The sequence below is a fragment of the Thamnophis elegans genome, chromosome 1 (genome assembly GCF_009769535.1).
Source record: "Thamnophis elegans isolate rThaEle1 chromosome 1, rThaEle1.pri, whole genome shotgun sequence".
Classification (NCBI taxonomy): domain Eukaryota; kingdom Metazoa; phylum Chordata; class Lepidosauria; order Squamata; family Colubridae; genus Thamnophis; species Thamnophis elegans.
The window spans coordinates 75426592-75451794 of NC_045541.1; the positions used below are offsets into that span (position 1 = coordinate 75426592).

Consider the following 25203-nt stretch of genomic DNA (forward strand, 5'->3'; position numbering starts at 1 on the left):
AGCTATCCAATCTACAGTACCACTGTTGCTGAAAGTTTCCAAAACCATTCTTCATACGTAGAAACTTACTCAGAGGTTTGCTACTTTCCCATTTATTTCCTGCCCAGTTTTCCTTAGGTTCCCCTTTTTACCTTCCTTGAATCTGTTTAACTAATACATATTTCCTTGTTGTTTATTAAACAGCTGATATAATGGTTATATAACAGGAGCCATGCTTTTGAGCTTTGCTCAAGGGTTGTGAAAACAGAACAATTCATTAATAACAGGAACTCTCCAACATATGTAAATACCTGTATTCACAACAGACCTAGTTAAAGGAAATGAGTAACAGTTTAGCCTATTTAGGAAAGACCCCCCAAGATATCTTCCCTAGAAAAGTATTAAGCTGCTGCAGTCCTCTGTGTTCCTGCTCTAGATATAAACCTAAAATATGCAAAAGACCCAAACTACTGCAAACTGAAAGGGAACAAGAAAAGGGGAAGCCCAAAAGGTGACATTTGTGATTATGACAAAGAAAGCGATGAAAAGCTAGAGAAAGCTAAGGCTGTTGGTATACGGAGTCAAGTTTTAGCGACCAAATTAACCTACAAGCCAGCCTTCGGAAGATCAAAGCGAAATGACAGCCGCCCACAGGATGCACTAAAAGAATATGACACCAAGTTGTCTATCCAGCCCTCTTTGGAAAATATTTGTTTAGGAGAAACCCCCCCCCCCCCATTGCGCATCGTGCAGGACAGCCCCACTCCCCTGGGTTGCCAACGTCTTCACCTTTCCCCACACATTTTATTTTTCCGTGAGCAACGTTTGCAAAAGGCTGCCGCTGCTTACAGAATTCAGGGGGGGGGGTCTTTTCCAGGTGACAGGCCCCTTGTCATCACCCGTCACTTTCCCTTTTGTTAGAGAAATGAGATGGGGGGAGGGTGAGCAAACAACCAACGACTCATCAAAGGTTTGTTCAGTATTGAGGAACCAGAGCTTCGTGCAACCTTCTTTTTTTAGAGACTTTTGCCCCACCCAGGCTTCGGTGGGCTAACTTGTACAAAGGAAGTGTGGACAATCGGATCTGGATTCGGATTCCTTCTTCTCGCGGACTCTTCATAGCGAGCCAAATTAGGAACCTCGAATCCCGGGGACCCACGCCCGAGTAACTCGCGGCCAGGGAGCTGCACTCGCCTCGGCCGGTTTCAGTTTAAGGGCAGATGAATTAGGTTGAAAGCCCCGAACCGAGCGGCCCGCACCGGCCTGACGAGGCTTCGCCAAAGCTCGGGTTTATTTAAAGGGCTGGAGAGGAGGGAGCAGGGCGGATTGATTTTTAATGGATTTCTTTCGGTCTCTTAAAACTCTACTAAACATCTCTTGTTTATCCGTGTATCCCTCCGCTTCGAACCTTGCGAGGGATATGTAACCGTATTGGCAATGTTATTCCGCCTCCCATAGAGGTGTCGGGACTGCGGAGGCGATGCTTGGTTGGTACCTCTCTTCGGCCCCTCGAGTTAAACCAGTACACTAAGGTAAGAATCTTTGTGGCGATGTATTCCTCCGCTCTCGCAAAAGAGGTCCTCTACCAATCTGGAGTGTTCCTCCGCCTTCTCGGAGCGCACAAGCAGGAGGCGTTTCTTATGGCCGTGCGAGGAAGCCAGGGGGCCTAGAGAAAAGACAAAAGGCTTTTGCGCACAGCAGGATTTCGCCCGCGCGGGTCTGCTGGAGGTGACGGGCTCTCCTCGTAGAAGACTCGCAACGTGCCGCGGGCCCCGTTGTAGCGCTGCGGGGTCGTTCTGAGCGGCCTCGGGGACTTCTTCTCGCGGACGCGGCGGATGGATCTCTAGGCAGCGTTGCCTGACATAATTCGGCCTTCGGTGCCGCCATCTTGGATTTTAATCCGCCATTTTTCCCCCTTGGAATTATTTTTATTATTATTTTTTATGATTAATTTTTTTCCGCCTCTGGTTGGGAGTCTCCGCCTGGACGACAGAGACTTTGGATTCGGGGGCCGCGGGGGGCGAAAAGGACGGCGGGGCCCAGTGGCAATCGGGAGGTGAGTGCTTCGCGTGGACGAAAGGGGGGGGAGCGGCAACTGGCACACGGGCAAGGGCCCCACTCCTTCCGGGGAGGGGGCGGGAGGGAGAAAGGAGGCCCGCTGGGTGGGCCTGGTCCGGGGGACACAGGCGGTTTTTTGGGGGGGGCTGTTTTTCGTAGCTGAGGAAAAGGGGGGGTCTCCCTGGCAGAAAAAATGTTGGGAGGACCTTTAATTCCCGTGGGGCTCGGCCTAGGAGGGGTCTGTTGGTTCTCCCCGGGGAGAACCAACAGACCCCCTCCTAGTGCGATATAGGGAGAGGGGCTGAGGGAAGGACCGGTCAAGTTGAGAGGGCGGCGAGGGACGGGACGGGGGGGGAGAAAGCTCGAAGAGATGCTTGGTAGGGCTTCGAGGGAAGGAACCGGGCCTTCCTCGCAGGGCCGGAGGGCGCCTGTCAGGCTGGAGGAGGCAGCGGGAGCCCGGTGGTATCGGAAGAGGCCTTGGCCAGTTAGAGACCCCGACTCGCCGCACCCCCTTGTGGGCTCCCATAGGCGGGCAGCTGCTGTGGGTCGTTTCCTGCGCTCGCGTCTCCAAGGAGCTGGGAGGACTTGGGGCTGAGCTCCCTCGGGGTTAGGCCTCCCGGGGCTTATTAGCCTCCAACGCTTCCCCTGGAGGGCAGGGATCTTCGGATGGGCTCTTCCCGGGAGAGCGGAGCCTGGGAGCCCGCCGTTGTCGGAAAAGGGCCGGAGGAAGGTAGCTGGTCCTGGGCCACCGGCGACCGAGGTTCCGCACACCCGCTTGGGATTTAGTAGCTATGACAGCTGACATTCCTGCGCTCCTGTGGCATTTCAGGGAGACAGGCCGGAGCGAGATTTCTCCAGGAGGTTCGTAAGCCCGATTCTTATTCTGAGGGGGTCGTTATTTTCTCTTAACGTTTCTGAGAGGTTTGGGTTGTCGTGCCCGAGGCAGAAACAGACATGACTGGACCGGGTAGGAGTTGACTGTTGGAGGAGCTCGCCGCCCTCGGCCGCTGAGAAAAGCCAGAGGCGGCCTGTAGGGGGCGCTGAAGATTTAGAAAAGACACTCTAAAGTAGCAGGGACTTCGCATCCACAGTCCCAATCAAGCAATGAGAGCAGTAGTTCACACTATTCCTTGTCAGCGATTTTTCAATAAAGGGTAGTCCTCGATTTACAACAATAGTTCGTTTAGTGACCGTTCAAAATTACAAAGGCACCGAAAGAAATGACTTATGACCATTTTTCACATATGACCGCTTGCAGCATCCCCATGGTCACGTGATTTACATTCAGGTGCTTGACAACTGGTTCATATTTGGGACAGTTGCAATGTCCCGGGGTCATGTGATAATCCTTTGCAACTTTCTGACAAGCAAAGTCAGTGGGGGAAGCCAGATTCACTTAACAACCGTGTTACTAATTTAATAACTGCAGTGGTTCACTTAACAAATGTGGCAAGAAAAGTCGTAAAATGCCGCAAAACTCAACAAATTTCTCACTTAGCAACCTAAATTCTGGGCTCAATTGTAGTTGTCATAAGTCTAGAGTTACCTGTACTGGGATGCATTTGAAGTGTTGTAGAATGAAACTCTCACTAGCCAGGAAAATAATTGTTAGGGGAAGAAAGTATGCAACAGTCCCTTTTGATTATTGTGAATCTGAATCGCATTATTTTTGGTTCTTAACATTTTTTCTAAACATGTTTGTTTCAAAGAATATGACAATACTTGCTAACACAATTAGATGGTAACATCAACAAGGTAGCATGTTTACTGAGAAGAAAAATGTCTTTGTTGTCTAGTAGGTTGATTAAAATTGATAACTTACTGTGCTATATAGTGTGAAATAGATACAGAAATATATTATTGTATCACAAAGTGGATTGAAAAGTAATTATTTTTAGACAACATTTTAGGGCACTTGGCATTACTCAAAAGCTTGCTGGTATACTCAGAGGAGAAGGCATATAATATTGAATAAGTATTTCTTAAAGACTTCTGGCCCAAATATGCTGATATTGCCCTGCACGGTATAGCTACAAGCAGACGCTGAACTGTATTATAACTGAGGGTGTGCTTTCATTCAGTGTAGGATACAGATATCACACTAGTAGATCTAATCCAGTATTTTCTATTCTGGAGCCTACACTTAATAAACACTGGAAGATGCAATCCTAAAGCATCTGAAAGTTACCAGTTATGGAACATAAACTTAATCTATTCTATGCTTTGCAGCAGGAGTAAGAGAGAAAGAGAGAGATGATCCTTGGATTATTTTTCAATATACAGAAATTCCATGGCCATTTAGTACAGTATGAAAAACATACCCCAACTATAAAAAGTTTGAAATCATTGGTATAAATTGAGCTATATTTCATTCTTCCAAAATAAGGGCTAAAGTAACCTGTGAAATCATAAAGTTGTATGATGACTGGATTGTCAGGCATAACGGTGCAGATTTAGCATAGTAAAATGTTTCACTATTTTCACATTAGATAAGATTTGACTAAAATGCTTGTTCTTTAGCTAATGTTTTCTCTATATGAGTAGTTGAGTGTCAGAACATTAAAAATATATGAATCCCACCTGTTGTCTACCGTGATTTATCCAAACATATATACTGTAGCTTTAAATTTTGTGCTGAGTAAGTCAAAAGGTTCTAGGAAAGGTAAAATTAGCCTTTTATTGTGGATGTATATTTGGAACTGTAGAATTTGAAAAGTTTAGTTGAAGACATCTGTCACATCTGTCGCTTCTATTAATTTACAAATGTATCAGCTTCCTGGGAGTAGCATAATCATGAAATTTAAAATATCTGCATTTTTTAAGATGTCCATGCCAACTTTATTTTTTCTTTTCAAATCTTTGTCCCAAATGCATACTTTTTGTTCATACTAAATTAGGCTGTTTGATGGGATGTTGCTAAAGTATCTTAAAAAAGCAATGCTAGCATTGAAAAAAAGAAAAATCTGTCTGTGTGCAATATTAATATTCAACTTGGTTGTAAAATTTTGTGTAAGCTTGAAGTTCTCTACAAGAGTCTTATTCAAGCTAGATAGTAAACAAAGAAATGTGGGAGGCACTGATATTGTATGTGTGCATTAGTAACAGTTTTACTAAACAAAGAAAAATTATACCTATTTTTCCTACCTATTTTTTCTTCTTTCTTCTTTGTCAAATAGGTACAAACCAAATTATTATTAATGATTTTATAGATATAGCATCATACTGGAGTTTCACAATGTATTATATGTATTTTTGTTTTAATTTCTCAGTGGTGTATATGGCTATAGTTTCCACTATTCCATTTTTTTAAATTTTTCTTTTATTTCATAACCTATGAAAATTATATTAAATGTATTAATGTTGTTAGGCATATATATTTTGCATTTTAGGTAGATCTGAAGACATTTTTTTTCTTTTGAGAATGTGACCTACTTTTGAATTTTAGCCCTTAAGAAAGGCATGTTGGAATGATTATATTTTTTGTGTATCTAACTTGTAAATACAGTAAGAATTCTGAGATTTGGAGTGAGTTTTTGTTGTTTTTTGTTTTGTTTGTAATCGGCAATTATTTAAAAATATTTCATGTATATTGATTAACAGGGTATCATGAAATTATAGTAATGTACAATGGGGCACTGTCTTTACTAGGGGTGGTATTAATGTTAGATAATGTAAGCTTTTAGATTCTCTATAATGCTTAATTATACATTAACCATTAAACAAATGGTTCTGTCAGTTATGTTAACACTGCATGATATGCTGACAGAACTCTGCTGTATTTTAAGTTTAGCAAATTTGGCAAGTCCAACCTATTGTCTGTCTTCATATTTCCCATGGGCTTTCATTGTTACATTGTTAGTTAATTCCATTGTGATTCAAAAGCTTGTGAGTTTGCAAGTCTTGTCTTCTCTGCCAACCTCTTTATGGTTCTGATACATTATTTAGAGCAGTGGTTCTCAACCTGTGGGTCGGACCCCTTTGGGGGTTGAACGACCCTTTCACAGGGGTCATCTAAGACTATCATAAAAAACATATTTTCGATGGTCTTAGCTAAGAACCAAGACACCAATTTTATGGTTGGGGGTCACCACAATATGAGGAACTGTATTAAAGGGTCACGGCATTGGGAAGGTTGAGAACCACTGCTTTAGAGAAACCATACATGCAGTAGAGATGGTAATAATGACTGGCATATCAAACTTTTTCTATATCGGTTTGGCATTCCTTGTGAATATGCTAGCACAATATACTAATGATAATTTATTGTTCATAAGTTTGTTAGAATGATGTTACAAAGACCAGAATTTCCATTGCTGAGCTATGTGATTGTAAAGCTTGACTTCGCTTAGCAATGAATATTCCAGCAGTCCCAGTTGCTGTCGTTAACCAAATCACAGCTGGTCATTAGGCTAGGACCCATTCCAATCTAAACATTCCTGGCTTGGTCCCCTAGTCCAGAGTCTTGAGAAGGCAAAGAACTGCCTTTCCTTACCTGCCTGTCTCTTCTCCCCCCCCCCCCAAAAAAAAACACAAACTCCATTTCTACATTTTGGGACACCCTGCACTATGTCCTGCTGCTCTGTGCTTCACCGGCATTGCCCTTTGCCATCTTCTTGCTCCCACTGCTGATGGGATATGCCCAACCTGGCATTTTTCAAGGCAGCTGCTGGCTGTGCCAGGCCTTCTTCCTGGGGTGATGTGCTCCTTTGTCCAATTCAAAGCTTCACATGAGGCCACGTGTAATTTGGACAAATGTGCATGCAACCTTGGGAATATATTTTTTTTAAAAAAATTGTTTACAAACATGTAAAATACACACACACAAAACTTAGACGTACACCACATTTACACAATACAATACGAACAGGAGCTTCCTGTTCTTTCTAATAGCAATTGCCAATCGATACCGCTCACCTTATATTGTTTCCCCTTCTATTATATTTCATTTGTATTTCACCATTCTTAAGAATGGGAATATAATTTTTAATATAATGAATAGTGGCTCAAAGTATTCAATAAAGACATAATACAGTACGCTGATTGGGTAATGTCTGTTTAACCAGAGTACTTTTTTTATTAATAGGCCTTGGATGAAGGTCAGATCACATATCAATATTGCAAGATTATGCATAGTTCTAAGAGGAACAGATTTGCCTAAATCTTGATAAGACTAAGTGTTTGTGGATTTTTTTATCACCCCCCACCCCCACCATTGGATGAATTAGGTTGTACTTCACTATTTGAGGCTGGTACTGACTTGGTCATCCTCCTGGACTGGCAGCTATTGCTTGGTCGGTGGCTGCCTGACCAAGATTTTTTTGTGTGAAACTTGCAGTCATGGGTGATAATATATTGTTTAAAATTTACAACAAAAGTTAAATTTATATGGGTCAGAAGTATGAGCCAGTTGAATATAGCAGATGAAGATGCTGCACTAGAAGCTAGGAAACCATCTGTTTATATACTCTTATAAGGCACACAATTATTCTATTAAAGTGTACTATATTTGTTTTTATTCTTCGTACAGAAGACACAGTATTTCCAGAGGCCTTTCCTCATTCCCAATTGAATTCCATGTTTTAAAATGTGACATTTTTAAAGGAATTTATTGCAACTTTACACCTTTTTATATTGGAACTATATTGTTTCGTGTAGTGGAGTAATAATGACATAGTTTAGTCACAGTGCTAAGTTTTAACATGAAAGAGATATGATTTCATGCCTTTTTTCCCAGAAGACCTGGACCTGCATACCCTAGCTTCACCTCCTGCCTTGGTATGTGGCTTACTAGTTCTTGTTATGTTACCTGTTTCCTAAAAAGTATATCATAGATACCTTTATTCTTGTTCATGGTACTATATCTAGGAAGATCTTATCTTATATTCCATATTACATCCTGGTAATTTAAAAGGGAAAAAAAATAAAGCATGTTTTGTATTCTTACTTCCTGTGCTTATGGCATTAAGGGATTGGTCAGTTCTTTCCCTCCATTTTGTTTTTGGGACTAGATCAATCAAGAAGTAAAATTTATCAATTATTTTTTCAAAAAAGAAAATTATAAATCTTAGCAGAAAAGGGAAGTCAGAACAGTCTTAACACTCTATTATTAAAACTCAATCTGTCACTATTAAAATTTTGATATAAATCTAGGTTACTGGGAGAGGTGTAAACAAATTCTCAGAGGACATGATTAATCTCATAAGACTGTAAAGTGCTGTGTAAATGGGAGGGATATTTTCCTCTTTCTTTGTCTGTTTAGAGTGTTTATTATAATTTATAGGCCGCCCTTTTCCCTGAGGGGACTCAGGGCGGCTTACAAAACACGGGGAGGGGGGTACAAAGACAAAAAACATAAGACAATACATAATATTAAAAATAGAGCACAACATTCATTCATCATTCGGGAGGAGTTGAAGACTGGAAGTATCATTTGCTGTTTTTCATACTATTTTGTGCCAAATCTTGAAAGATTTGTAGAAGTGCTAAGAGAAAGTACTATAGTAAATTCTAATTGAACTAATGTAGCTCTTACCTAATCTTCAATTTTAAATCTACTTTCAAATTGATACATTACAACAAGTTGACTTTAGGTTTTGTAGGAGAGGACTCATGTTAGTGGCAAAAAGAAGTCAAGAGTCTGCACCTTTTTTCAACTGAGAGTTTTTGTTATAAGGCATAAGCTTTTGTGAGCTACATTTCACTTCATCAGATGCGCTGGCTAGACTGTAGGGTGAAAATAGAGGTGGGATGTGGGGCAAAAGGAGGGAAAATAGATTGGTTATGAAATTGCCAGTTACCTCTGATAGGAGAAAGATTATAAGAATCAATTAACAGTAGAAATGCATTCAAACACATTGTGTTTGTTGAGACCTAAGATTCCCTCAAGTGTTTTGATGGCTGTAAATTCAACAGTATCTTGCTTGATGGTGCTGTTAAGTCCGCTTTTACAAAACAGTCATTTTGTGATATTCTACAATGTAATTTGGGAGGTTGAAATGCTCAAATATTATTTAGTGTTGTGGCCTGATGTCAAACTTGTGTACATCAATTATTTTATACAAAGTTTGTCTTATATGTTCTATGTAGAACTCAGAGGGACATTGCTGGCAAATTATGGTAAATACCACATTGGGGGAAGAACACATGAAGATACTTGTATTCGTATATGGGGCAAAATAGACATGTGGTTTCAGGGTTTGATTCCCATATTGTCATAATTGTCTTGCTTGTTGCTTTGAGAATCTGCTTCAGGTTCAGTGATTGGCAGTATGCAAATATTGGCTTGCTACAGAAAATGTATCATTGTACAGTATGGGTATAGCTGATCAATAATGCATTTGAGTGATTTAAACCTCAGGTGACAACTAGAAGTATTTTGTTTCTATGGTCTATCTTTTAATAGGTCCTCCATTCAACTGGTTAAATTGCTTTGCTTATTGATCTCATTGAATGAGTAAATTCAGTCTCCTGAATGACTGATTTAATCCCATCAGTTGAATGTATCAATCAAGTGGGTCAGAAGAAATGTGGTTATAGCATAGAGCCTGGATATAAATGATAGATTAGTTGGTGTATTCTGGGTGGAAGTTGGAAGCATATAGATATGCTGGATAATGTATAGGTTTCCTGTTGATGTTTTTATCTCCACTATATAATTTTAAGGTGACATCAAAGAAGTGAACTTGTTCTGTTAATAGGCCGAGGCTGAAGTTGATGGACGGGTGGAAGTTGTTGAAGTCATGGTGAAATTTGATGAGAGATACATTTCAATGGCCAGATGATAAAAAATGTCTTCACTGAATCTCAAGCCAAGGAAGGGCTTCAGGATCTGAGCGTTAAAAATGCATTGTTCTAGGTCAGCCTTTAAGTTGCTGAAGTAGCTAAGGTGCAGGGCTAGAAACCAGAAGAATGAGTTCTAGTGTTCCCTTAGGCATGAATCTGAGTGGATGATTTTATGCCAGTCACACATTCTCATTCCAATCCACCTCTTGTGGAGAAAATAGGGCATGTTGTTGCCAAAGCTGAAGGCCCCTTCTTCCTTGTTCCAGAGTACAAGGATACATAATGTGGCTTTAATTTACAGAAAATCAGATTCTGAGTGTTTATTTATTTACAATGCATCTCTACAAATAACTCAATGCTATGAACATAGGTAATACTATTTCTTCCTCCTATTTTCTTCAACCCTATAAGGTGAGTTGGTCTGAGAGAGAGTGATTGGCCCAAGATCACCCAGTTGGTTTTCATGCCAAAGGTAGGACTAGAATTCAGTATCCTGGTGCCTAGGCCAGCACCTTAACCTTTAGACAAGGGTCCTTAACCTGTTTGGAATCAGACCATGCAAGCATCTACCTCTCACGTGGCGCACCTACCATTCATACAGAACCATCCTCTCTCCCCCATCCTCCTGCTGGGCCATTAAGACAGAAAGCTTGGGGACTGCTGCTCTAGATTGCTGCTCTAGGCTTGGGGGGGGGGGAACTAATATTAAGAGCAGTTTGACAATGGAATTAGTTACCCAAGGGGCAATTTCTTCACTGGATGTGTTCAAGGAAACATTAGACAGCCATCTGTTTAAAACATCTTTATTTGGATTTTGTAACATAGCCAAGGTTGGATCTGGTAACTTAAATGATCCTTTCCATCCCTATTAGAAATCTTCAATACTTAATTGAAGTAAGCAAGGGGCAGAATTCCCTACATGCACTCTGAGAAGGCTAGAAGGGAGAATGTGACTTTACTCCCTTAAATACAGAGACATTGAAGTAAATGGATGTGTTGATTGTAATGAGGCTCTGTAATATGATGCAGCATAAAACTTTTCTTTGCTGGAGATTATGTATATTTGTGTGGTTAGGAATGGAGTTCTTAAGGGGGAATCTTCTGTATTCCTTGGAAAACACTTGGTGTAATTTTGCAACTTAATATACAGTTTTTAAATTTTAATATGAATGTATCAACTATTTCACATCTCTTTCCCAACTATTAGGACGTTGCTGGCCAGAATGTGGAAAAAGTTTCAGATTTGAAAGTTTTTTGACGCAAAATAGACTTTTCATCCTATAAACAAATGCTCTAAAATGCAGAGTCATTTCAAACGAGACACTTCTGGCAGGATCAGAAGTGTGTCATTGCATTTCCTGTGAGATCCAAACAACCTATTTCAAACGCAAACTACCGTATATACTCGAGTATAGGCCGACCCGAATATAAGCCGAGGCAGCTAATTTTACCACAAAAAACTGGAAAAGTTATTGACTCGAGTATAAGCCTAGGGTGGGAAATGCAGCAGCTACCGGTAAATTTCAAAAATAAAAATAGATACCAATAATGTTTTTGAATATTTATTTCAAAGAAAAACAGTAAACTAGCGGTGTATTCAATGAAATACTTCACTCACCTCATGATGCTGATGTCCCGCTGTGATGATGATGTCCCGTGCAGCCGCGGGAGCGATGTCCCGCCTCCTATGACACACGGCACAGTGATTCCTATCATTGGATCACTGTACCAGAGGAGGTGGGACATTGCTATGTGGCTGCTTGCCATAACAAGGAGGAGGTGGGACATCGTTGCAGAGCGGCAGGAGGAGAGGAAGGGGAATCGTAAGACAGCCCTGCATTACATTAGAACGTGAGGAGGGGGGATGGTGCGGTGCGCGCTGCGCGGCAAACTGACACAGAGGGAGGGGAAACTCACAGGGGCACTGGGCCATTCACGAGTGTCACCCAGCGGCATGGCCCCGCCCCTTTTTCTCCTCCATTTCGGGCACATTTTTCACTGACTCGAGTATAAGCCGAGGCGGCTTTTTTCAGCCCAAAAAGTGGGCTGAAAAACTAGGCTTATACTCGAGTATATACAGTATCAAAAAAGCTGCTTCTTTTCCAACTTCCAAGTGTCTTCAATACTGTAGCGCTGGCTTCAGTATTTATTCAGAATTGAATTAATTAAATAAACAGACAGACAGATTGTAAATAAAATATGTCATATTAAAGTAGTTAGCTCAGTTTCTTGAAGATTTCTAAGGGGAGATACCCAGCTTGGGCAACAAGTACGTCGAATTATCACTGCCTATTTTCATCCCTGGCATACCACTTTTTCTGTTTCCAGTTTTCACCAGTTTTTCATCTCACTGTGCTGCAGAAGCTAAAACAAAAATAGCACTCTACATCCAATAGGTGCTATAGAAATAAAAGCCCAATGTCTGGATATGTTTTTGAAGGATAACTTGGGAAATGTTCAATTAATTGCATACATGACTATTAAGTATCTTAGAAATGTAAAGGGGAGAAACAGATAAAAATACCCAGATGAAAGATCAAATTGTAGATCTGATTTTCATAGAAAGCCCATAAAAGTCAATAGATGGGGAGAAACACAAATATACCTCCTAATTGGTTGCTTGTTTGCCAGTTCTGATTATTCTTTGCATTTGCCTATTTTAAACTTCAGTACATGTAGATCAGAATTTACCTCTGCCTACGGTGTCATAAATTTCTTCACCTCCTGTGTATCTAGTTTACACCAACATGCTTCCAAACTAAAGCTAAAATAAAAACTTCCAATTGAAAAATTGGAAATTGAATTATTCAATATTTTTCACAAAATAGATATGAAATTGAATGATACTGAAATATTGATTGGAATATTAAAAATGCAAGCTAGGGGATTCAGCAGCAAGGCATATTCTAGACCGGTCATGGCAAAGCTTTTTTGCCTCACCCCCATAATTTAATGCCCCCACACACTGTGCTCCCTGCGCATACACACATAACCACCATCCCGCTGCCTGCGCATGCACGCATGGCTTTCTTGATGCTTGGGGGAAGGCAAAGATTGCCTCCACTGCCCCCAAGAGGCCCTCCAGAGGCTGGAAACTGCCTGTTTTCTGACTTCTGGTGGGCCCTGTAGGGCCGTTTTTCTCCCTCCCCAGGCTCCAGAGGCTTTCTAGGAGCCTGGGGAAGGCGAAAAATGGCCCAATACGCAAACCGGAAGTTTGTGAATGGACTTCCAGGTTGCCCGTTGGGACATTTTTCACCCTCTGGAGGCTTCAGAAGACTTTCCTGAAGTCTCTGGAGAGCGAAAAACATCCCAATGTGCAAACCGGAAGTCTGTTTCCAAAGTCCATTCCGGTTTATGACCCTCCGAAGAGAAAAATGGCCGAAAACCAAGCCCAAAAATCAGCTGGCCAGCGTGCTGGAGCTGACAAGGCAACGCCTCGCGTGCCCTCAGAAATGGCTCCACGTGCCATAGGTTCGCCATCATGGTTCTAGACATTAGATAGGTCAGTTGTTCACAAAGTCAATTGCAAAGTTATGTTCCCATCTCTGGAGATACAAGGAAAATTATTGTTGACCTCAAGTCGATGCTTTTATTTGAAAAGTTTTCTATCCTCTACCCAAATCAGGCTGATTATGTTACTTATCCTGATTTAAGAGTTAGGAGAAGATCCTGATTCCTAAGATCATTATTACTCCAGTACTCTCCTTGAAAAAACTGCCATACCCCCATCTCTCTATTCTTTTATTTTCAACCTGGTGCCATCTCATAGCCTTAAAGTTGCATGATTTTATTAGGATAATAACCTAGAGAGTTAGGATTGGAACTAGTTGTGCTACGAGTTCTTTATCAGATATGATTTTTCATAATCATCAGGTTCCTCACTTCTGAGGAACTCATGAGAAGGTTTGAGTAGAGTCATAACATCCCCATCTGATTATGAATATTGTTATATATAGTTAGACCTTAAAATTGTCTTCAGAAGAGAAGTAAGAAGGACCTGCACAAAATGTTACAAATTTCCCCATCTTCTAACTTGGTGTTTTTACCATGGTCAGAATGTTTTTATTGTGGTCAAAAGGGTTTGCTGTGGACCGAGGGTTCTACAAAGTGAAGGGGAACAGTTTGCAAAGCAACCAAGAGAAACGTCGTTTTAATGGAAAAATTAGAATACATATCAAGAAATGTAGTACAGGTAGTCCTTGACTTACAACCATTATTGAACCTGAAATTTTTATTATTAAGCAATGCAGTTGCTAAGTGATTTTGCCCCATTTTGTCACAGTTGTTAAGCAAATCACTGCAGTTGTTAAGAGAATCATGAGGTCATTAAGTGAATCTGGCTTCCCCCTTGACTGCTCATTGGAATCCAGTTGGGAAGGTTACAAATGGTGATCCGATGACCCTGGAAGAGTGCAGCTATCATAAATAAGTGCTAGTTGCCTGAATTTTGATCACATGATCAAAATGTGGGATGATGGGGATGCTGCAACAGTGTGAAAATCTGTCACAAATCATTTTTTTCAGTGCTGTTGTAGCTTTGAACAATCACTAAACTAATGTTCATAAATTGAGAACTACTTATACAATTTTTTTTAAAAAAAGGTTATGTATTATTTTTATATACTATTATATAGCATTAATAAAATTGCTTTGAATAGTTTAATTATGTTTGTGCATTCTTTTTCTTTTAGGAAACTGGACTACCATTAATTTCCAAAAGCCTTTGGAAGAAGGACTAAATGCAACGGGGGCAAATTGTCTGTGGGAATGAAGTGGTTGGGAGAATCCAAGAACATGGTGGTGAATGGCCGGAGAAATGGAAGCAGGCTATCTAATGACCACCATCAAAATCAGTCCAAATTACAGCATTCTGGGAAGGAAAATCCAAAGACTGGCAAAAATGGAGTTGAGAGACGGTCCAGCAGATGTATGTATATGTTAATGTGCTAGGATGACCTCAAGTTATCATATTTGTTAATTTTAAAAAGGCTGTATTTGCCAAGTATATTTTCTTTCTTGTATATATATTTTAAAGTTTTTCTCATTTATATATGATGACACAGTAATGTGCGTAAATAATTTATACTTTTTTAAATAAATTGAAGTCCCAATGAAAGCTTAAGTGTGAGCCTTATAGTCTTCCTTTCAATGTTAAAATGTTGCTAATGCATAGTTTGCAGTGGTAAAGACTTCAGTTTTCCACGTATTTATAATTTGTCCCAGAAAGTATCAGTAGAACACAATCTACAGTCAAAATATTCAGGGAAGTGTATGTTTACAGGAGCAATTTTAAAGATAACCTACTCATAATTTCATTTCCATGTAGATATTGGATCTGAGTTAAAGTGATAGAACATTAATTTAAAAGAAACAAATGACCTGAAGATTTAAAGGCAAACTTAATTTGAATTTCCATTGCTGATCATATAAGGGTAATTTCTTCTGGGTTTTGGTTGATTTAAATGTTGCCATTTATTTATTATAATCTGTTTCACATAGGGAAACAAGTTTACATGCTTTACTATTTTTAATGGTCATAAAGATTCATATGGCTTATATGGCTTCATTTTTCAGAGCAACTCCAAGTAAGACATTCTTGCTGTCACGTCATACTTCATATGTCATTATACAACTAGGCCAAGACCAAAATTGCACTACTGAAGTCAGTACTAATTTAATAATCCAACAGAGGTACATAACTTGCTACTTACAACAATCACTTCTCCTTTCCTTTTGTAACTGGAGAACTTCTGATTAGGATAGAAGACTTTGATTTGCTTTAGGTTTTTGGACATAGAATATGGATTTATCCTGAAATCAAGCATGCAATTAAAAGGATTTGTTTGTGCTCAATATCAACATGTCAAAACTGAATAGCAAATTATTCATTGACAGATTGTGCTTGCATCCTTTTTCTTTATATAACTATTTTATATGAAATCATGACTCCTTTATTATATGGTTTACTAAATGAACCAACTGCAAATCAATCACTTCATACCATTACACCTAATTTTAAGGAATACCTGCAGGCTGCACTAAAAATGCTGGTTGTCTATATGCGATAACATTTTAAAATCAGAGAGTGATTATTTTTATTTAATGTTTGAGGAATAAAATGAAAGAGACATGTGAATTGATATCAGAATAAAGAGGATTTGCTAGGAAGCAGTGTTAGTATTTCACAAAAGTAAAAATATGTAAGTTCAGACCACTGTCAGATAAAATATGATATAAATTCTGTAAGCTAAATTACTTTTATCTAATGAAAATAATTCATCTGAGATGCTGTACAACGTACATTGTAAAGCGCACTCATTAATTCATATAAAATATGACAATTAATCATCTTTTGGCTCTTTATGATATATGCATTGTTCATTCCCTGAACATTTCCTATGGGACCTCACCTGAAAGTCTCTGTTCAGTCATGTGGTAACTTCTGTCGTCACAAATATCCTGGTGAAAATGAATCTTCTGCATAAACAAAGCATTGTGCCCACCACTGGACCAACACATACTTGGGATAAGCTTCTGCATTATTCTCCAGATTCCTGCTTTTTTTCTTGTTCCCTATACAAGGAGAAAGATTGATACAATTCGGTGTTCAGTATCAGCTAATCATTTGTTTTGATTTATGCAGGTAGTGGTGGTTCGGGATTTGAGGGCCAAAGTCGCTACGTGCCTTCTTCTGGAATGTCTGCCAAGGAGCTATGTGAAAATGATGACCTAGCAACTAGTTTGGTTCTTGATCCATATTTAGGCTTTCAAACACATAAAATGAACACTAGGTAATTGTTTTATTATTGAGCAAACATAAAGCCTTATTTGTTTTAGTTGAAACCTATGTGGATCTGACATATTTAAAGTGTAAAAAAAATAACCCAGAACACTGGGAGTTAGGTATTTAATTAAGGAAAATTTGACTGCTTTAATTCAGATTTATTTTTTGTGTTCATTAACAAGTTCTTCATAAGCCCTCAAGCTGTATTTATGAAAGGCAACCTTCATCAAAGATTTCAAGATACTAGATTTGTTTCCTTCTGGACTATCCTGGCAATCAATCCATCTTTATTGGGTTTTCCTGAAATTATTTGTTTTGCTTTTTAAGGATTTTTTTTGTTACTCCATTTTATGCATGGATGATGTTACAATGCCCAAAGAATTGAGAATGGATAGTATATAGACCACTACATAATAGCTAATGAATGAATTACAATAACATGAAGGTATTTTAATGAGCATTGTGTAATGGTTACTTTATTTTATTATATAAGTAGGCAAATTATTTAAAGTAACCAATAGAGAGGAGATGATGGATTTGCCAGTTGTGTTTTTGAAAGAATCGTGTCTTATTAGAAATCACATTCTTTTAAGTTTTCTTCTATTCCTAGTGTTACTGCTATTCCTTAGACTCCATAATTAAAAAAAGCTCCATAAAGAGCTTTTAATTATATGACATGATCTGTGTATGTGTGTGTGTGCTTGTGGGTCTATCTTTATGTGTGTGAGGTAACTGGAATATAACATTTTTTGAACAAAAAACCTATTCAACACTTCAACAGCATGTAAAAAATGTTGATACTATGAATATATTTCTTATTTATTTTTAATACCAAGAAAAATATTAGGATTTGTTGGTTTATAGCCATCTCTAAATTTGAAGCTTGACCTTTGTAAGATTGATCTTAAAAATATTATGTTAAATTAAAATATCTCAACCTAAATTATTAGGATGGATTATAGTTTCCTTTTTTGTTTGATTGACAAAAAAGTAAAAAGATGCAAGAAACATACTTTACATACAAGAAATATAATTGAATCTCTGTCATTTTTAAACAGGTCATTAAACCTAGATTACACAAGACAATATGCATCAATTCTATTACATCAATAAAAACTCAACTCACACACATATAAGTAAACATGTATTTGTAATCCCAAATTGTAAATCTGTGTAAATCTGTCTTTCCAACAATGAACAATGTTGCAGTTCTTTGCTATCCTCAATGCTTGCTAAATCTATAGTTCTTTATATAGCAGTATTCTACAGGTTTGGTGTGTAACATAATATATTTAATACACTGGGAAGTATGAGAAAGGCAATATGGGATTCAGGATTATTCATTTGTTTATTGGGTCTTTTTAGTTTGAACTGATACAAGGCTCTAATGCATACTTTTTGGAACAGGTGGTCCTCAGTTCAAACCATTCATTTAGCCAAGGTTCAAGGTTCAAAGTTACACCAACACTGAGGAAAGTGACTTACAACTGGTCCTCACACTTACGATTGTTGCAGCATAATCACATGAACAAATTTGGATTCTTGTCAGCTGGCATATATTTACAAAGTGTATGTAACTTTCTCAGCCGGCTTTTGAAAGCAAAGTCAGTGGGAGAAGCCAAATTCACAATGGTAATTAACAATTGTGTGATTCACTTAGCAGATATGGCAAAAGTCATAAAATCAGGCACAACACACTTAACAACTACTTTGCTTAGCAATAAAAATAGATGTGCTTTTCCCAGGCCATGATCTGTTCTCTAATCAGTTGAAAAAGATCTAAATCCTATTCTCCATCCAGGAGAGTCCAGAATTGTTCAGTCAACACTCTCTCAACCACTTGCACCAAGTGTGCAAATTTGCAACTATAGTGATCAGAACAAGCGTATCTAATGATACTTCATTGAAGAGCATATAGAGCACTGCCTTCTTCAAGTTAGATGTCACCTCCCTTCCATGGAAGAGTATGGCTGTGATGATGTTGATAATTGATTAGATCCCCCTGAACTGATGCAGTCAGTATCAACCAAGAGGAAAACTATGTCAAAAGAACATGCGGTGGTCAGAATTTGTCTTAATACTGGTATCTCCTCAAGGAACACAAAGTGATGCTAATTGAACAATGCAGGACAAGCAAATTACTAGCTATCTCATTTGGCTTTTTCTGAATTTCCCACTTGGCAACAGGAGTTTTTGCTTCAAGCACAGATTTAACTTTGCTAAAATGACAAACAGGAACTTAGCCCAACTTTCTGGCCTCAATTTCAGGTAGTCCTCAAATTAACTATGGCAATTGGGATTGGATTTTCCATCACTAAGCAACATGGTTGTAAGGTCTGATATCACATGATTGCTTAGCAACAGCAACTCTGGCACTTCTGGTTATCATCACCAGAACATCATTTGATCATCGTTTGCTTTCCCATTGACTTCACTTATTGGAACCTGGAAAGTTGCAAATAGTGATCACCTGACCGTAGAATGCCACAACATAATTGAGAAGTGGGCCTAAACCCCCATATCTCAATTGTGACCATGGGAATGTTGTGACATCTGAAACTTCAAGGACCAGTCGTAAGTAGCACTGTTCAACACTATCATAAGTTCAAACAGTCACTGAATGAGCGGCCATTAAGCAGGCACCACCTGTATGAGCATTCTTTCACCATCTCCTTCTACAGATAATTGAAAAGCAAAGCAAAATATGCCATAGCATTGCTGAGTAATATCTGTACATTAGCTTCAAATAATTGTTTTATGTTATGTTTATTATTTTACTGTTTTAATCTTTTATAATATTGTTTTATCATGTAAGCCACTCAGAGTTATATGACAGCAAAATGGGCAACGTACAAATGAGCCAAGCCATATTTACAGAGGCCAATGCATAAATTTGTAAAAAAAAAAAAAAAAAGGATAATTAGCCCACCACACCATCGCAAGAAAAATACAGTTTCTTAATTAAAATTATATCAAAATATTCTCTGTGTTGTTCATTAAATTGTGTAATAATATTATTTCAGCATTCAGAATCTAGAAACAAATGATACTGTTGCTAAAAGATAAGATTATATCATTTTATCTTATTAGTACAGATAGTCCTTGACATACTTATTTATTTTGAAGTTACAATGGCACTGAAAAAGTGACTTACAACCAGTCCTCCTACTTAACCATTGCAATGATCCCATGGTCACATAGACAAAATTTGGGTGCATGGCAAAGTCATGTATTGACGACGGTTACAGTATCTTGGGGACATGTGATCCCAATTTGTGACCTTCCCAGCCATCTTCCAAAAAGCATAACCAATGAGGAAATCTGCATTCACTTAACAACCACACAATTCACTTAACAACTGCAGTGATTCATTTAACCATGGAAAAAATCTTTGTAAAACTTGCTTAGCAATAGAAATTCTGGTTGCAATTGTGATAGTAAACCGAGAATTACCTCTATATCATATTTTCTCTGAAAGCTTATATCCCATCTATTCCTATGAAAAAAGAGCATGAAGCAAAGAAAATAAGTAAAATTAATAAGCAGTTTATATTGAACAGAACTAAAAATATCCAAGTTCAATTAAAGTTTTGACTAAATTCATTAGACATTTTTAACATACCACCTAACTATATAGTATCAGAGTTCAACACATCTTGCTACAGCATTTCATAAGGTGAGTGCAACATAAAAAAGCGAGTCTTGGGGTTAACTGCGTTAATGAAATCAGGAGTTAAATAATTCTCACATGACTGGAGCGTATAAATAGGAACATAATGGGAGAAAACGATGCTCAACATATCAAAAAAGGAATCTCGTATGAGGAAAATCTTCATTATTTAGTGCATGTAATGGCCTGTAGGAAGGATCTTGGGAGACGGGGGCCTCAGCCTATCAATCTTCATGCAGAAGGTACCTCGTTTCCTTCCCATAGAAGGAAAATGAGCATCTCAGAAGAAACCCTCTAGTTTTGTGGAAAATAAAAGTAAAGGAGGGGAGAAATGCTTTCAGACTTATAAAATACTGTTACAATAAAGGCTGTTAGTAATTTATGGTTTGTGCTTCTTCAAACTACCTTGAAGATTAACACTATACATATGTAAAATAAACCTTATATGTGTTTTTAAAAAGCTTTATTTGATTGGTATCTCTCATGCAAATGAAATAGATATGTCATCACTGAGATAACAAATACTGTTCTATATTTCAAATGTGACTTCCCCCATATTTTTTACAGGGCTATTGATACTTCCTTGTCATTATTAAAAATATTTCTCCTACTCCAGTAACTAATTATTCCTCTTTTAATCATTTGTGTAAAACTGTTGAAACAGTATTCATTTCTACTTTTGGTCATATTATAATTTAGTTTCTTTGTATATAAAATGCAGCTTGATTGAAGTTCTATCTTGGGTTTTTTTCCTTTTTTGCCTGAGGTTTCGACCAATAAAAGGAAGACAAGAGGAACTGAAGGAGGTGATTGAGCGTTTTAAAAAAGATGAGCACTTGGAAAAAGCCTTCAAGTCCTTGACGTCAGGTGACTGGGCCCGGCACTATTTTCTTAACAAGAACAAAATGCAGGAAAGGTTGTTCAAAGAACATGTAGGTGTATTTATACTTAATCCAAGTTCAGTTTGTTACAAGTACAGTTTATAGGATATTGTGGATGTTAAACTGATAGAAAAAAATGTCTGTTTCTATCTTTAGCAAACACCCAGAGTTGCTTGGAGTTGGACGATGTACAAATTTGATAATTTAATAAATATACTATGTAAGATTTTTAAAAATTAACTAACTGGATGAAAATTAACAGCAGAAAAAGAGAAAGGACTGAGATAGCAGACAGCTTCAAAGAAAAGAAAAAAACAGGATATTATCAGAGGCAGCTGGAATCAAATGAAGGAAATTGTTTGCTTTTTATAGTGAAATATTGTGTCTTGTAAAAAGTTTGTGCAGATATACTTGATTACTTAATCATGATAAAGAAATAACTGGAATTATGTCCCCTATGAACATTTATTGAAATGACTTCAAACTGATGCATTAAAATACAGCTTTCCTTAGTGAGTGGTATATAGGAGGTGAATAAATATAAATTTGAAGACTGCATTTAAGGAATAAGCCAGAAACTCTTACTGAGGAGTATATGCTTAATGGTTCTATTGGGAGATGCAAAATTTAAATATTAAATAGCTAAAACAACTAGTGTCCTATTTTTGTTTTTTTAAAGATATAATTTACATCTCATCTTTGCAGAATATTACACATTGAGGAAATTAGGGCTTCATACATTGAAAGTCTGTCCTTTGGAAAAAGGTGTGTTATTTTAAAAGGAATTCTTAGTTCAGTACTCTAAAGCCTTGAATTCTCTTGAATACTTTGGTAGTGCTGTGTCTCAGAGAATTGTCAGATATTTGAGGATTGGAGACTAATACATTCAAAAACTAACTTTCTTCCCTGGCTGGAGAATGCTGGAACTCCCGGTGATATGATTTAATACACAATATGTTAATTCACATGACATTAGCTGGAAGTGTGTGTAAGGATATAATTATTTTTCCCCTCCCCCTTTTCACATAAAAGTGATTTTGAAAGCTCAAATTTTATACTGTATGTTATATAAAATTCATGCTAATTTATATTTACTCTGAGGTTCTGTGAAGCATAACAGTGATGTGTTAATATTCTGAGTTTTTAGCAAGTGTAGCATCGATTTTAGTGCAATTTGGCAGCACAGTGTACTGAAGTTTTTAGCAGGGTTTTTTTTAATAATTTTTTTTCTTGCTGCAGGTATTTATTTATTTACGAATGTTTGCAACTGACAGTGGATTTGAAATATTGCCATGCAATCGATATTCATCAGAGCAAAATGGAGCCAAAATAGTTGCAACAAAGGAGTGGTAAGTATTGCGGGGGGGGGGGGGGGGGGGAGATGTTGCTAAGTCAAATTTTGAAATGATAAAATTGTGTGAGGGAGTTTAAAATGTGATAAATAAAATAAAAACAACATTGTTGGGGCCAGGGAGACTTTTCTAAAATTCCCCTTCTAAGCTTTTATCTGTTTTTCATTATTTTTGCTTTTTCCAGTCTGCTGCTGCTTTACCATTATTTTCTTTCAGTTGAAAGGATTTCCTCCTAGATTGTCAGATGTTCACCCACCTTAGAAATAGACAGTGCCAAAATTAAATTGAACAAACAAGTAAATAAAATCTGTGTTGAACCACTTGTATAACCTCTGCAACCTGAATTACTATTGAATTGAATAAATTCAAAAACTAAATACTACTAGCAATTGGAGTATTTTTTAACATTTTGTTAAGAAAGCCAACATTTTACCAAAAAAAGTCTGGTTGAGGGGACAGAATTTATCCCTTATTAAACTTTTGTATTATGGAAATAAAATTATACAAAATAATTTATTTCTTTGTTTACTAGGAAACGAAATGACAAGATAGAGTTATTAGTAGGCTGTATTGCTGAACTCTCTGAACTAGAAGAGAACATGTTGCTCAGACATGGAGAAAATGACTTCAGTGTCATGTATTCAACACGGAAAAACTGTGCTCAGTTGTGGCTTGGTCCAGCTGCTTTCATTAATCATGGTAAGCAAACATTTTAAAAAATAAGTTGAATTTGCAAGTCCTTCTTAATATATTTTTGTTTATTCCCTAATTTAATCAATGATCTAAAATAATAATCCTATTTGAAATGGAGTTAGAATTATTTATTAAATATTTCAAATTTTGCTATTGTGCCTGTCAGTTAAGTTGTGCACTAGATTATAAAACCTGTATAAAACCTTACTTTAGGTATCTGTAATTATTCATGTTTCAGGTCTTATCAACAGTTAATTGATTTTATCTTTTGGACCTTTTTCAGATTGCAGACCCAACTGTAAGGTAGGTGTGCAATGTTTTACATAATCAGATTTTTAAAATGAAATTATATTAAGAAAACTTTTTAAAAAATTAAAATAAATTTTAATCATTCATCCTCTACAGTTTGTTTCAACTGGCCGGGACACAGCATGCGTGAAAGCTTTGCGAGATATTGAACCTGGGGAGGAAATTTCTTGCTATTATGGAGATGGCTTTTTTGGAGAAAATAATGAATATTGTGAATGCTACACATGTGAAAGGTAAAATGGAATGTACAGTTTTTATAATCTTAAGGCAACATGTAATACCCCACTCCTCCAGTTAGTAGGAATGTAAGAAAAGCCATTAAAAATGTGAAAAAAAAGGTCTAACTATATAAAGGTCATACAGAATCAGTCCAAACCAAAGGCAAATTGGAATAAAATAAATCTTAAATCTCACATCAAATTGGTGATTAACTTCTAGCCTTCTTTATAAGTGTTAAACAACATGAGGAACAGGATTGAAAAGATTAAGAGCTGAAGTGTTCCCTCTTTGGTTCTGCAGTGGTTGTGAATGCAAAGGCCAATTGTAATTTTACTTTTCCAGCACCATTTTAACTTCAGATGCTCACTAAGCAGGAAGGTCATTAAGTGACGATAACCTGTAACGTATAATATGCTGAAAGAAACAAAACTTTAACAGCACCGTTGAGCAAGAGACTGCTTAACTCACATCAAACGTTTTTAGACAATCTAGGAAAAGTCTCAAAAACAATAGGTTTTTAATTCATTGGAATAGTTAACTGATAAGATAATCTGCCTCACATATAATTTGTATCTACATAACCAATTTGTCTTACCCTCCCTTCCCTCACCCTCACTTATCACTGTTGAAATGGTGAGCCACAAGTCATCAAAGGTCATGCCTTTTAGTAAAATTAGTTAGTTGAAAAAATTACTAGGCTCCTGATTTTTTTATATCCAAATGATCTGTGTTTTGGTGCAGGTATGGACTATCCAAAGCCAGCTGGTTACATGTATCTAATACATTGTACACATATCTTACACCTCTCTACTTTTTCTTGCTTGAGGATATTTTAAAATGGAAAGTGTTAGGAATGCTTTATTTTATTTTTATTTTGTTCAATTTTGCACTTAGTTATTTTTGGCATGCAAATAGAATATTTTAAGATTAGATGGTTTAGCAAAATGTAACTATGCCAAATTCTTCTTTTTCTGTGTTAATAAATATTGTTTGACATCTAAATAAATACATGAGCATTTAAATATACTTTTAATTTTAAACTTCATATCAATTTAATTTATGACTTTCATTTCTATTTTAAGCTTAAAGTTGCCAAGCAGTTACCTGATTCATAGTTACTCAGCTTCACCAAAATTACTTTATCCTATACGTTTTTACTAAGTATGTATTCAGTAAAAGACATCTTCAGATCATATCCTCCATATCCTGAAGAAATAATACAAAAATATTTTCTACAGAACACATGTTGATTCTTCCAATTAATATTGTACTGTCATCATACTTAAGGAAAAGTTAGGTTCTAATTTTATATTATTATTAATGAAATATAGTTCATTAAATTGAGGAAGCATACTTCACTTGATATACCAGTATGAATTTTTAAGAAAGAGAAATGATAAAGGAGTATCTTTTCAATTTTTTAAAATTAACTTCTCTTAAATTATAATAGCAGAATTTTAACTATACAAATGATTA

At 37.3% G+C, this 25203-nt stretch overlaps 1 protein-coding gene across 6 annotated transcripts in view; it reads left to right on the plus strand.

The window, feature by feature from the left end:
* Window positions 1-1399: 1399 nt before the first annotated feature.
* The window catches only part of KMT5B (lysine methyltransferase 5B), a 34261-nt gene continuing 10457 nt past the window's right edge, over window positions 1400-25203 (plus strand). The window contains exons 1-8 of one of the 6 annotated variants that reach the window (XM_032221092.1): window positions 1400-1511; window positions 14511-14746; window positions 16463-16610; window positions 21034-21205; window positions 22394-22503; window positions 23039-23205; window positions 23483-23502; window positions 23605-23741. In XM_032221092.1, the coding sequence (XP_032076983.1) occupies window positions 14587-14746; window positions 16463-16610; window positions 21034-21205; window positions 22394-22503; window positions 23039-23205; window positions 23483-23502; window positions 23605-23741 (914 nt within the window). In that variant the 5' untranslated portion in view covers window positions 1400-1511; window positions 14511-14586. The other 5 variants (XM_032221077.1, XM_032221099.1, XM_032221085.1 and 2 more) reach the window with 5 other exon arrangements.